We start from the raw sequence: 15,452 nt of genomic DNA on the forward strand, positions 1-15,452 counted from the left end.
GTAAAATAATCACAGGACTAGGGATCCCTGCAGGAGTAAAATAAACATAAATTCTCATCAGCTTTGGTCCTGAGACACATGGATGACTTAAATTACTGATTTATTGAAGTCATTGTGTAGTGGAACCTTGTTGTGAACCTACCTAGCATTGAGACAAAGAATGATGGAGCAGACAAAATGAGTGAGTTCAACCAAGAGTCACTCCTGGCAACAGACAAATGAGGACAGAGCTCTCAGACAGAAGATGAATCACGTATCAGCAGAACAATCAAATTTAATGAAATATGACATGCTTAATGTGAGACTTTGTCTCTTCAATACATACAAGTCCTGCATAATTGTTACTTTGTATTGATTTTCCCTCAATGATCTGCCAGAAAGTAATGCTTTACAATCTGCCTCATATGAAAAACACACACATACACTTATTTATGCATCTTTGATGTACTCTGTACTCTTACAAATTTAAGAACAGCTAGAGGTCAATCTGCACAGTAACTATTGATATATCTACATTTGAGCATAAGGCAAAATTTGGGGAATTAGGTCTGATGATCACTTTGTTTTTCTCATTGTATCAATATCTAGTTGATTCTCAGATTCCAAAAGGATGGTTGGGCTGAGAGAATTTGGATGACTGTAACATTTGATGTATTTTTATGTCACCTGCCTCTCTTCATCCATTTATATTTATCTCTCTTCTTTCTTTATTTCCCTCCTTCCCTTCTTGTCTCCCTCCTTCTCCCCATGTTGGACAACTGAGTTACTCGTGTATTTAAATAGAACCTCCTATCGTCTCTGTCTTCACACCAGGCAGAAGAACTTTGCCCGAGGCATCGAGCAGCAGCTCCCAGATGGCATGGTGGTAGCATCGGTGCCAACAGAGGTTCAGTGCCACGAGGAGCTGTCGGACCCTGTGCCCGACCCAGAATACCTCACAGGTAAGAAACCATATTTCATAGTTTATGCAGCTGGTTCACAGCTGCACCGTAGCACTTCATCATTTGCCTGTCAGAAATTTTCATTTTTCAAAAAAAAAAAAAGTCAACTTCTCAGGGCTTGAAAACCAGAGTGAATTGCTATTTGAATAGGTTTCTGCATATAAATTCTGACATTTTAGTCATTTACTATGTTTGGGCACTCTGCCACTCTGAGACTTGACTCAGGACCCAGTTTTGGCCGTGACCAAATTATACAACCTTATTGCCAGACAGAAACCTTCAATGACAACATTTCTCTGCATCCATGTAGAGAAATACCGATGTTTTTGGGCAACGTCATTGTTACAGTTCATTAAAAGGCTGATGTTAATTCCATATCTATGGCAGGGTGTGATCTCTGGTGTCCTGCATGAAAGTTAGATGTGCCACCCATCCACCATTCCGACCTCCACACCTTTATTTTCCACCAGGCTACATGTGGAGCACACTACTTCCCATATCAGCATTGAAAGTTGGTATTGGAAGTAGGTATCTGAAGTTGGGAGTAGTCCAATATGGGTAAATTAAATTCCTGGGAATACTGGGTGTAAATGGGCCCAAGTAGACTTCTATTGCTCTGAGTCTTATGACTGTGTTTCAATATGTCTTATACCCGAGTGGATCCAAGCAGACTCAATGGAAGCTCTGATTACATGGTGTATTACAATCATCAAAGCAAGAGAGCAATTTTTTAGGCAAGATTGCTCATTAGTTTGGGGAACATCATTCTGCTGCCAGTGTTGGTGTCTATTTTGGGTCTATTTAGCTTGACCGTATTTTTTAAAATTGTTTCTTATTATCCTCGGGTCCCTTTCGTATCAAGTCTCTCTTTTTTTGAAAATTGAATTTTGCACCTCATGTTTGGTTAGGTTTTCCAGAGTCGCAGAAGTCAAGATTCTTTGTTACTAAGCAACATTAGGGAGGTCAGACTCCTCAGCTCACTGTCCAAGTCAATAATGAACGTGAAGGGAAAAATAGGTAGCACATTAGCAAAATAATGATGTACCACCACTGTCAGGATTCATTAGTCGATGGCATCAGAAGCCAGCTTGCTGTTCTCTTCATTACCAGTGCAGCACATGCCAGCGATGTTTGAACAGCATACAGCCGTCCAGCGTGAAACAGCTGTCATTAACACAGAAATGGGGAGGGGAAAAAAGAAGAAAAATCCTTGGCTTGCTATAAATCAAGCAATTTCAGAAGGCCAAAGATTTGTATCAGTCCATCTGGATGCCTCATTATCTTCTGACCTCACTCTTTTCTTTTCTTTTTTTTTTCTAAGTGTTTGAAAATATCCCGAGCAATCATATGGCATGAGTGTTTGATTGACTAGCTGAAGAGGAAAACAATCCGTTTGACAGGAAAGTTGTCCGTAAAGAACCACTCCAATATGACTTAGGATAATATTTCCTGTATTTTTTACCTTTCAGTCTGGCATTGAAGTTGGAGAACATGTAGAAACATTATAAAGTGCATTTGTAATGGAGGGGATATCCTCCTCCTCTCTGCCTGCATAACTAATAACCTTTTGCTTCATGCTTGGAGTGCAGTTCAGAGTACCACAATGGAAAGTATAAAATGAATAATTATATTTCAGCATATTTCCTGGAAATGTTTCATTCAGGCAGACTGTTTGCTAAGCTTACTCCAAACACCTGTGTAACTGCCTCTGAATTGCCTTGCAATGTAGAAAGCAGCAGATTGCAGGATGGGTTTATCGCTTGTTGATGTAACAGCAGAGATACAAGGCCAGTCACAGCAGCAATTCAAAACCACATCATAGGAGGTTACGTCCAAGGTGATGGACAATCAAATGGCGACAGAGCAGCACTGGATCCAACTGCCATTTATTGGAAACTTCGGAGGATATTAAAACTCTAATCTAAATGGATCTTCTGCTGTCACGTTCCCGAGCCCCCTGTCCCCCCCTTTGCCCCCCCCCCCTCTGCCTGCACAGCTCAAACCTTTTTTTATCCCTGCATCGCCCCTGGGCTCACAGTGCACACGGCCCAGAACAGAGCATAACACAGCAGCACTCCGCCTCTTGTGCCTCTGTGTTGGGCCTTTGATGCAGCAGCTGTGGGCTCTATTGAAGAGTAATATCATGAATGGAGATATCATTTCAAAGCATCCAGCAGAGTTCCTTAGAAGCACACAGTGTACTCTGGGACACAGTGTTGCAGTTTTCCAACCCAAGTGAACTGATGCCTGATGCTGGAAGGTATATGGAAAGTACAATGTGGTGATCCGAGGAAAGATGTGAAAATCCAGTGTCACATCTGGGCTACTCCTATTTTCCTCTAGCTTCTATGACCCAGTGCAATTTCTAACTGAGTTTCTTTCATCAGCCAAAAAGGGAAATATGGGGTTTTATTAGAAGTTGAAACCTTTCTGATTTAAAATGAATTAATTTGAACAGTTTTTTTGAGCTTTGTTAGTACTCAAAAAAACTACAGCTCCCATGAATTTGCCAGCATGCATCCCCCAGTGTTCTCCTCTAATCTTATCTTTCTAACTTTTCAGCTGTAATTTCTGCTGTCTGAAAAATTGAACTCATAACCCTCTCATGTCTATACACTAAATATGAAGCTAGAGCCAGCAGGTGATAGGTGAAAACTGGAAGCAGGAGGACTGGATGTTAAAATGTCCATTTTCTTCTAAACATATAAAAAAAACTTATAGTTAAGCAAGACAACAACAGCTGTTGTTTCCTTTCTGTTCTCAAGGTCAAGAATGAATGTTTGATATGCCATTTGTAGATTTTCAACCATCACCCACATTATTTTCATTTTGATTTCCACTAATAAAATGTGAAAAGGGCCCATGTAAAGAAAATCCAATGTATTGTTATCTTCCTGTTAATCAATTCAATTAAAAATTATGAAACTAAAACTATGAATAAAGGCTGTCGAGGTTTTACATGTAACAAAGCTATTGAAGGTTAGTTGTAGTCGTAGTGGTAAACATAAAAATAAAACGTTGCTGTCCACAAACAATTCTGTATTTCTAATCACTGGTTGAAGATACTTGAAGAACTTGGAAAAATTTGTTGTAAAATAGTAAATTTGACTCCAGTGTATCAAACACTGGCAAATACAGTAATCTCAATATAATACGCACACACACACACACGGATATATATATATAAAAAATATGACAATAGCTTCATCACAGTGTTGTGCCAGTGTTGGATGGTGTGACGGAGGAAGGCACTAGCCTCGAGCTCTTATTTTTCCCAATAAACTGACACACTGTTCCACCGCCTTGTCAGAAATGATGCAAGTATCATATAAATGCCTCATGAAAGCTGACAAGCATTCACTCAGTGTCCATAAATGCACCCAGCAGTGCTTCAGGCATAACAAATGGGTTACATAGTTGAGTTCATATTCTGGCCATCTACTTATTTTTGTACAGGGGATAAATACAATAACTGTTTACACTATAATGCAATCCTTAACAACAACCCTGGAATACATACTAGTGTACCTGTTCTGTTCTGGTAAAAGTCATTCAGCACTGTTAAGGGTCATATGATCACTTGTCAGTTTTTTCTGTGTTGGACACATTGTGATTTTTTTTTTTTCAGACATTACATAACCTTTCAGAGTTTTGATTGATTCACCAGAAACTTTAGACAGCAACAGTCGGTCCTGTTTGTTCCTGACTTACTTTACATAACTTACTTTATGTTGCCTTAAAAACTTGTTTAGAAAACAAGATATCTATTAAAACACAGACTAATTATTTCTCACTCAGTTTAATATGACTCACTTATGTACTTGCCTATTGACCTTTTTTGACGGCAGACATTTTGACTTTTCAAAGCAGGAAAACCACAGGTGTAAATAATAACATTAGTGATGGCTCCATTCCATTAATTTTTCCAGAAAGCCATGTCAGTGAGTGAGCCCACACAATACCACAGCCCCTAAATGGAATGCAGCCATCATTAATGTTATTTATTCCACCTGTGCTTTTCCTGCTCAAAATGTCTGCCGTGAAAAGGGTCTATTATAATTATTAGGGGGTATGATATTAACATTCACTACATCTCAGTTACAAAGAAATCTTCCCAAATGAATCATTTCCTCCAAAATGTCTCACAAATCACCTGCATTGGCAGAGTTATGAAAAAGTGATCACAACTTGGTCCTCACCAACGTTGACTGAAAAAAACATTTCCAACAATGTCTGACATAGCCTTTAGGAAAAGATAAACAAAGTACAATCTCTGCATTGTCTCAGTAAATTCACCTGACTTGTACTTTGCTTTTTTTGACCGCATGACGTTTAATCACAGGGATAATTGTGATTTCATTTAAACCTTTAAAGTTAAACTAAATTATAGGACTTTTTTAAATTATAGAACTCTGGATTACCTTAAAAATTTCAGGTGTGGGCAGACACAGAGAGGTGGAAAATTAAGACATGTGAGTCTCCAGGAGCAAGTTTGAGAAACACTGTTTTAGATTTATCTCTTTTGTTCATTTAAAGATAAATTACGTATGATTTTTGTTAACCTTGATAATCAACGAACTAAAGAATTGTAATAATCAGAGCTGGGTATTTCAAGAAGCAAAAATGAAGATCACCTGAAGATGTTGAAAGATGGGGGTGAATGTAGGACTAACATGCAGCTACACCCCTCCCTGTCTCTTTGCAGACTATTGTAACAACAGTACTTTTCAGTTTTGGCACCTTAAATGGGAAGGAACAAGTTTTTGTCCCAAAACAGTTAAGGCCAGAAAGTTTTTGGAAGCCAAAAACTCACCAGCCGGCAGCATAATCAACTCATTGGTACTGATCAACAGTCTTGTCACCCCCCCTATGTGGATATGTTATGGTCATTATGTTCTTCGGGGCAGTAACAATCTTACTTATTGGCCCTTTTAAACAGATGGCCCGTTATACGCTCATTGAATTCATTCTTATAAACATTTGCTACCTCTCAGCTGTATGACAGCGAGCTGTGTGAAGGCACAGGAAAATCTTGTTTCAGCTTAGAAATCTTGGCTGAGAAAGTGGCGACAACATCCATGAGAAGTCACCTGGGGCATCTTCTCACCTTACTGCACCTGTTCTCTTGGCCTCAACATTTCCACTGAGTGCACAAACACAACCGTCCAACACAGCGCTCTCAAGCCCCAGCTAGCTGATTCACCGCCACTTACACTCGTCTCCTGGCAGGCTGTCGGCATTATCCCTGCGCCTGCAGTTAATTGCAAGGCTCAGGTAATTGTCCATGGGGTAGACACACGTGTGGAGGCGGCGGCAGCAAGAGGAGCGTCTGTTGAGCCACGATGAGCGCATGCCACCCCTCCGTCCCTTGCTGATTCGTCCAGGTTCGGTTGCTGTGGTCAGTGTATTTGTCACAATACCAGCACTCCTTGTTCCAGCCCTCTCCGGCCCTCACAGGGGTGAAATCATTCATCTTCCTATTCATCTCCGGGCTTGGAAGCCATTCATCATGAGGCCAGAGACCTCCATCAATTATTCCGATGGGAGAAAGCATGAGGAAAGGGAGGCTTTTGAAAGGCAAATACATCTTGATTTAATTGGAAAGCAAGTATGCTCAAGGCTGCTAAGCAGATTTCCCCTAAGATGGCGCTTGAGAGATAACTGATCAGAACAGAAGAGAAAGACAAAGAAAAACGAAGGAGAAAAAGAGACAATAGAGAGTATGAAAGATGGAAAGAAAGACAATGAAATTTGGAGGATAAAAGGCAGGAAGCAAAGAACAAAAACCTTTAGAGGACCCAACAAATGAATGGGAGACAGCCATTTTTCTCTGCAGTCTCCATTCACAGGGTGAGCAGAGCCGGGGACGGGGGAATCCATTGGTGGAGGGGAAAAGGGCAGCAGGGGGATGTGACTGTTCTCCTCCGCTAGCGACCAAATAATGACACTGCCTGTGCTATCTGCAACACACACATCACATCTGTGTCTTTGAATGCGCGTCCATGTAGCTGTATGTCCAGACGGATATAACACAAGAGAATGCCAAAGGTGAAATCGTCAACCCTGCCAGTCACCGCGGCTCTGCAGCCGACCCCCTGTCATTTGTCATCAAAGCCAAGGATTTATGCTTATAGGTTTGGAGAAATCGCTGACACAAGAGTGAAGGTGCTCAGTGTAAAAGTTTCAAAAGAGAGAGAGACAGGGAGGACTTTTTTTAATGTAATGTACTTTTTGGTAAACGTGGTCAGACTACCTACTGCGCAAAGGGGCAATGTATGCTGGGGTCCCAGACCTTCAGCGTCCCAGGTTCTCAGTTTGGCAGTTACTTTGTGGTAATTAGATTTATAGCAAATTGGTTTGGTAAAATACACCATTACAACACAATAAGTGCCCTAAGGTGGCTCCAGCATTTTTGGCTGGGTGTCATTCCAGTGCTGGTTGGTGTCTGGAACTCTGGGAAAAATGGGTTGGGGGAATTTGTGTATGAGGGCACTCAGCAGGGGCCCACAGCTAATTTGTACCCATCTACCCCTGCACCTAGCATAATAAACAGCCCAGGATCCCTAGTATTAGCATTCATATTGGACAATTCTGCACACCATAATTTGATTCCAATACCAACATTCAGTGCCAATGTAGGAAGTTGTTTTTAAATCTTGTATCTGTTCTGCACCGTCATCTTATTTTCATGCAGTTAATCCTGTTTTTATGTAGTTTTAGAACATTTACATCATCAATTTTGTAAGCATGATGCACTTAGTCCAAAAGCCTGTGGACCCCCATGCAAAAGTTCATGTTGAGAACAGCACGTCATATTTGATTACAAAACTGGGCAAAATTCAGTTCCTTGAAGTAAGTGGAAAAAAAGCTCTTTTTTTTATTGACAAGATTTGTTGTCTTGCACCACTGCCAATTATATCCCAGGAGCATCTTGCCACTGGCGCGTCCCTTTTCACTTTAGTTTTTGGTTTGTGTGCATGTGTGTGAGAAAGCAAAGGCGAGACTTGTAAAGCTTTCATGATTTTCTATCATGCTTCCCCGTGAAATGTGAAATCTTTCCAAGAAACTTTGTAAATCTAATCTCTGATCGTCTTTCACACTGTGCTTCAGGGTTTGAATATATATGGACCCAGAAACACACTTGAACTGAAATGTATGAAATCACTGTTGGATGAACTTCAAACTTTTTCTATTAGAATTTGACTTGACATTTATGCTGAAAGGTTAAGACACAAAGTTAAATGCCAATTGTTCCAAACTCAGCTCCTATCCATTAATAATACATGGTTATTGGTCCAGATTGCAGTTTAGGGTAATGAATATCATTGCAATCAGTGCATTTTAATATGTAGAACCTTGATTAGAACTGAATTGATCACACAGTCTTCTGGAAGTGAACTTCTTTATTTATTGTTCTTTTCTTAGCCAGGGCTGGCCAAGTTTTCTTCATCAAGGTCATCCTTTGTATTACTGTGTTCCCCTCATCTTGTCATATTCAACCTGGCCTCCCCTCGGGTTTTACCCACGGCCTCTCCGCACATTCCCCACGCTGCAAGCCTTTAGATATGTCAGCAAAGAGATGGCACATAATCTATATTTTATAAGGCCTTGATATAATTGGTGGCAGTGAGGGAAGGTCATGCCTTCAGGGGCCCTCGTGTTTCCCCCAATGATTCTCGAGACGAAATCCTCAAACAACAGCCCTGTGTTTCAGTGGCACAGATTGGACAAGATGAGGCAGTGAGTACGGTGTCACTGTTTTTAAGGGGAGTGGAGATGCACAGTGTGTTGGAGCGCAGCAATTATTCAGCATGTATTTACTTTGAAAAACATGCGGGGGCTATAATTTATTCATCGCTGAGACACATTCTGGAGTGAATTCTTGAGCACAACAGTCATGGTTCACAGGAATGATTTGGTGCCAGAATTGTAAAAATAACTGGTGTCTTTTTTGTGAGGTAAAAAGTATTAAATGTGAGAATTTTCTAATCAGTAAAAATAATGTAGATGGTAGAAGGCCTCCAGATGGTATTGACACTTAAGGATTGACATTTTTATTTAATTTGTCTGGTGAAATAATTGGTAAGCAGCACAAATATATTTTTGGTGTGTTTTGGATACTGTATAGACAACATGCTAACTGCAAAAGTTCTAACCCATAAATCGATTAACTTTTATTTTTTCTTTAATCCCTGCTTTTGCGTCTTTCCCTCTCTTCTCATGATTCTGTAGCAACTTTAATGAGATTTATTGAAACGGATCTTAAGAAAAATATTACCAACGCCGTAGGATATCATGAAATTGTATAATTCAAAAATAGAAAGAAAAAGATAATGTTGTTATACTACTGTGGGATTTATTTGCATAATTACATCAATAGGCTAGAATCAGCCATTTATATGCGGCAGTATTCAATTTGAAGCTCTAACTCATTAACTTTGTATTCGTACATATTAATAAAACTGGAACAATGACGTAACCTGATGCTACATGAACAAATGTAAATATAGAATTGAGAAAGAAAAAATAAAATGAACACAGCCTGAAAACAGTTTAATTTGCAAATAAGTTCAAGTTCCAATCTAATTTATTGTCCCACTTGGGGAACTGTTGATGCAGCAAGCATAGAAACACCCAGTACTCTGCTTTCAGTCAGAATGTAAAACACACCATATGAGATACCAATTCCAATATACTGAAGTATCAGTATGCTGCTTAAATGTGTGTGTAAATTTCTACTGTGAAACATCCATATGGTAGACTCCTCAACATTCATAAGTTAAAGTAGTTTGTCTGGCACAGTCTAATCAGCTGACACAATTGAATATTTATAACATGTATAAGCGGAATTAGACAAACAGCACAAATTGAGCTAGAGGAAGAGTTCGGCGCACCTGTTTGACCGTTAAAGCAGTAAACATATGTTGCAGCCATAAATGATAAGAAAATCAACTTTCCTCATCACAATCCGGATTATTATATGTAACTGAAAGTGTCACGCACTCAGGGAATGAGACATGTGAAGTTTTGGTACAACTCAATATGTACTTGCAAGATAAGCATAGGTGGCCAAATTAGATTAGATGTATGGAGGAAATAGTTTAAGAATTGTTCTTTTAAAAAAATATATTTGTGATAATTCTAGATTATGATATAATATGATTGTTTTGATGGCATTACTCTAGTCCTGAGGGTATGTCTCCAAATTAGTAATAGAATATATTTTTGATTTAAATTGTTGGCTAGTTGCCCCTTTACATTTTTAATTGTTGAGTGCAGGGAGAGCTGGATTTAATGGCTGAATATGTTTTTGGTCTTCTTTTGGTCACTGTATGGAGAAATAGCAAACTGCTAGCTGGATTATTGGAGTTTGGGCTAATCAAGGTAATATTTCAGGCATTTCAGGATTTTCCAGAGAAGATTTCACTGACTTCTCACTCATACGGATGTGAGTTTAACTGTTTGTTGCATAAGTAGTTGTCTCAGCAAAGATGTAAGATTTAAATTCCTCCCAGTAGATAATACGAACGATCAGGATGCTTCTGGGTGCAAGTCTTTTGGAAGGCATGGGTTTTGAGTTAAGAGAATATTTATATGTAAAAGAAAGAAGGAATCATCTTTAGTGGCACCTGCAGTACTTATTCAGCAGAGATGGAGGATAAACGATGAAATACCTTCATGATCTTCTGCAGAACAAGTCTCTTTATCAACAGCTCCTGGTCTGAGTTTTTCATCTTCAGAGGTTGGTGAAGGGCATCTACAGCTCATCATTTCACCAGCTTTGTCATCAAGTCCCCTCTGTCTCTCCCTTCCCTGTCCCTGGGGGGAAAAAAATAAACAGTTAATGCTGACATAGTAGTTTCTACACCTTTGTCTTTTTCTTCAGTGTGATCAATCTGCGTCACTGGCATGTAGTTGAACAAACGCACACACGTGTCATTTCGCACACTTGCTAAATCACTACAAACCTTGATTGTGCTGTGCTTTCACCCGTTGATGTTACTGCACTTTAGCTGCACTTCCCTGCCAAGAGGGTTGCAACCACATAACACTTCCTGTCACATCACATTCTGCTTTGTCAGTCTCTACGGTTCTCTTTTCCTAAGTGCTTCTCTGTCTCCCTGTCTCCCTCTACATTATATGTCTCTGTCATTACTTTTAATGTGTTGACATCGCTGTTCAACATTCAACTTCATCATAATGTACATAAAAAAAGAAGTGAAAGTTTCATCAAATGCGCATTACAGAATGTTGAAGGCAAGTACTGTACTTTCTGGTTGTGGATAAACTTGCTTGCCTTGTGTCTGTTTTTACAATGGTGATATTTTTTTTACTCAACAGTTGCATAATTCCATGATTTATTGAATATTCTTTATTTATGACAAAAACCAGATGGGTAAATCTTGCCAAACTGCTGAAGGAATGTTTTTTTTCTTTTAATTCATGCTTTTGCAAGACTTTCTCACTGTATTTCCCTGCCTTGTGTATCGTCAATTAATCAATCACTTTAATAATTTAGTAATTTAAAGTCTGTGTAAAGCAATAATAAATGTGTTCTGAGTTTTTCACACCACAGAAAAAGAAAAAGGTGCTATAACCACCCAGCCAAATTTGAAAATTTTGATTAAAAATATCGCCAAAGAAATTAGGTTTAAAAATAATGGAAAAACAAGCAGTGTTCCGAGCTCTGAAAGGCTGGGGGCATGTCCGCTGAAGGAGCTGAAACTGTGCCCCCAACTGAACAGTCTCTGAGCCTCTGAACTTGACAACACTCATGCTGAACTTCCTTAAAAAATATATAATTGAAAATAGGCCTTGTTTGTAGGTGTAAGACATGCAAAATGCATGATATTTAAAAAAATAAAGTAACACTAGGAGCCACTGTTTAATTCGGCACCTATTTTGTAGGTACATGTGAACTTATTTCAGTAAAAATATAATTTAAATGAGTAGTTAAAGTTAAATTGTTGTTCGGTAGCGCTGGCAAGGAGCTGGAACTGCAGCTGCAGGAGTACATCTGTATTGACGGCAAAGGCACCAGAGTAGCGTCTGCAGCACAGCCCAAGACAGCAAGGGTGAGACTGGACAGAGAGGCAGAGAGGGCCGCTAACTTACACAGGTGCGGCTACTGCAACAGCGCTGCACGAGCAGCCCAATGATCCTGGAAGATCCGGGTAATTTTATACGTGGAAGTCAAACTTTTTTGGCGCCACTGAGCAACTTTAACAGGGATGAACGGGGCCCCGCCTCCGACGCTGTACCCAGTTCTCTTTATACATCCAGGCTATCTCTACCCAGCATTTTCCTTGCCAATGTACGGTCTCTGGTGAACAAAATGGCTGAATTGTGACTGTGGATCAGCACTCATAAAAGGATTATGGACTGCAACTTTTTTGGAAACATGGCTTAACAGAAGGGTCCCCAATAGCGCCATTGAGCTACTGTCCTCCTACATCCTCAGGGCAGATACAATAGCTAATGAGTCCGGTAGGACCAGAGGGGCCTGGTGGACTGTGTGTTTATATTAAAGCTTAGTGCACAGACAATGCCATTATAGAGAGGCACTGCTCTGTTTAACCTAGAATATCTCATAATTAAGTGTAGACCTCCTATCTGCCCAGAGAGTTTATATCTACTGTTGTGACTGCAGCATACATCAGGATGCTAATGCTAAGCTTGCAATGAAAGTATTGCAATACAATAGGCTACACTCCCAGCCGACACCTCTATGTCTTGGTGCAGCCTTTTTAGACATGCCCAGCAAAACCAGGAACACAGAAGCTGTGAAAAACAGTTGAATGGTCTAACTCCACAATTCAGTAACGTTACTACATAGCTCACAGTCTTTCTGCAGGGCTCGTTTTCAGAAATTATTTTCTAACATGTATAATGTGTGTTTTTTCCTTTACACAGACTTTGAGTAGAGAACTATGAAGCCACCTAAAAACCTAAAAATCCCTTTTGTCACAACCTTGTCTCTCCCTCAAATTACCTTAATGTACTACTAAATGCCTCTTGTTTTAGTCTGACACTTTGGTTAAAGATAAAGGAAAGATCATGTTTCTTATAAAATAGTGAAAAAGTAAAAATGTACTGTCTATGTTGACTTTTTTCAATATTTAACCAAAATAACCCTAACCCCCTAACCCTCTCCCTGACCTCACCGAAGTGCTGTGTCTAAACAGAACCATAAAAACATTCATGCTTTAGCTGATATTACAGGGAAAACAAATAAAGTTTGTAGTCTTTGTACATTTTGCAGATGTATTTAGTATGAAAATGTGACATTTATTCATTATGTTGATAATAAGCCTAATACGGTGGGCTGGTGATAATTAATAGCATATACATGCAACTTCTATGGGACAAGGTTGATTTTGCACATTCCCATTTGTATTTCTACCACATCTGAAGAACCATGAGGGGCAAATTATGCTTGATATTTGAATTGATGTAATGAATGGATGCGGGACAAGCAGAAGTGGAACAGGGAGATTGAGAATTTGAGAACACCTGTCTCCAAATTAGCAATATTCTGCATAATTCTCTAACTCTACATAATTGTGGTTATTTTATTTTGTTTTTCTCATCCTCTCTTTTGTTTCTCTTGCTAGTTCTTTGGTCATTTGCATATGCTATCTTTATCTTGCACTTTTTAGTCTAGTCAGGAAGCTGATGGCCTAACTTTAATAAACAATTACAATAAACATTACAAGAAATATGCCTCTGTTGTCCTAATGATTTCTAGTGGAACCCAGTGCTGCTTGCTGTGTGAACGAAGCTGTCATGGCTGGATTACCCATTTGGGAAAATGACAACAGCCCACCGCTTACTTTTTGCCCCAGGGCACCTGGCAGGTTCATTTGGCCCTGAAAGGTGTACACAAGTTGTAGCATCAACAAGGGTTGTGCATTCAGCAAAAGTTCAGCACTGTAACTCCAATTCAGAAGTTCCTAGGCCATCAGAAAGTACTACCCCCAGAACAGGAACTGTTTGGGAAAAGGAACTCTTGCTGAGGAACTGAGGCAATTTAGTTTCTTCTGACTGAAATGCAGGTACAGTAATGTTCCTGACATGGTTCCTGGGCCCCTGGAAAGGTTCCTTTAGTGGGAACAGGCAATTAATGTCTTCTGACCTTCATGTTAAGCCATTATTTTCAGGAAGTATGATGTTTTAATGTTTCACAATATTGTTATTATTAAAATATTTTAATATCAGTCTGGCTGACTGTTCTATTGATGCTGTTAGCAGTTTCAAATTTTCGGTTTTATGTTAATATGAAATGGTGATTTCACAATTGTACAACATGTTCATTGTACATGCACATGATGCCCTTTTATAAAACATAATTGCATTTTCTAATAGTTACTTCAACAGGTTGAATTTAGGCTCTTATCTTCTGTCAAGGGTCTTTTCATTTGCAGGAATTCTATTAGAGCTGTAGCTTGCTGTGTAAATACATGAGTGTCTCCTACATCCATTTCTGTTTTCAACCATAACTCAAATATGACATTTGACGTTCAATTAAAATTCAATTTTGAATGCAGACCCTCAACAGTAATCATGTTTAGGAAGAGTTTTTAATTTATTCCTCAACACTGATTAATTGCGTGGAATTGCTCCAGCCATTTCCTGTGTTAAACGTCAGTTAATTAGCTGACAACATTGGATGGGATAATTAATACAGCTGGGGGTCACAGCATGTTACCAGACGGGGGGAGCTCAGGCGGGAGCTCTGGAGGTTCCTGGTGACACAGACCTGCCTGCCTTGTAGTCACCTGCTGTCAACGTGAGCAGGTGGCTTGTTTTAGACCTAATGAGACTCGAGGTTTGAGTTAGAATGTTCCTCTTCAGGCCCCGTTTTTAATATTTGAAAAATAATTGGGCTGCAGTGCCACAGCAGGACAATACCGGGTGGATAAATGACCTCTGTGATCCACTGTGGAGCAAACTTCTCTATCAAAGTTTATGGGTATGAGTTGTTTGTTTTTAGAGGTAGGTGAAGGGCATCTAGAACCCATCACTTACACCAGCTTTGTCTTTATCCACACCACACTGCATCCACCTCCACACATACACCATAGAACTTTCTTTCTTAGCCTGAACACTAAAGAAAAGATTTTTTTCCAGTCATGCAGATTTTCAATTCCCCCAGGATTTAGTCAGATCAGATTTTATTGTATTTGTGTGCTGTTTTTATTATTTTTATTATTATTATTATTAATAATAATAATTTTAACAATATGTCATCTTTTTATTGTTTTATTGTGTTGATTTTCTTGGACTACTGAGTCAGAGACTGCACAAATGAAGCATAGTGTAGTTCAGGCAGATCACTGAAGTTCGGCTTGCATCATCTGTTCCTTTCATGCTTCATGATCACTGGCTCTTCCACAGTTGTTTGGCTACCAGCTGACAAGTAACTCCCTATCATATTCATGCAGTTGCACAGCGTGGTCATTATAACCTGACACTTCTCACTATTACTGTGCTGATAGACTCATGCCATGC

General features: G+C 39.5%; 1 protein-coding gene across 4 annotated transcripts in view; it reads left to right on the top strand.

Annotated features, from left to right (window-relative positions):
- Positions 1 to 15,452, top strand: part of astn1 (astrotactin 1) — a 392,569-nt gene that overhangs the window by 194,616 nt on the left and 182,501 nt on the right. For all 4 annotated transcript variants that reach the window (XM_042427879.1, XM_042427878.1, XM_042427876.1 and 1 more), the window contains one exon: positions 814 to 941. In XM_042427879.1, coding sequence (XP_042283813.1) covers positions 814 to 941 — 128 coding nt within the window. The remainder of the gene's footprint in view (positions 1 to 813; positions 942 to 15,452) is intronic.

Source organism: Thunnus maccoyii, chromosome 12, assembly GCF_910596095.1.
Source record: "Thunnus maccoyii chromosome 12, fThuMac1.1, whole genome shotgun sequence".
Lineage (NCBI taxonomy): Eukaryota > Metazoa > Chordata > Actinopteri > Scombriformes > Scombridae > Thunnus > Thunnus maccoyii.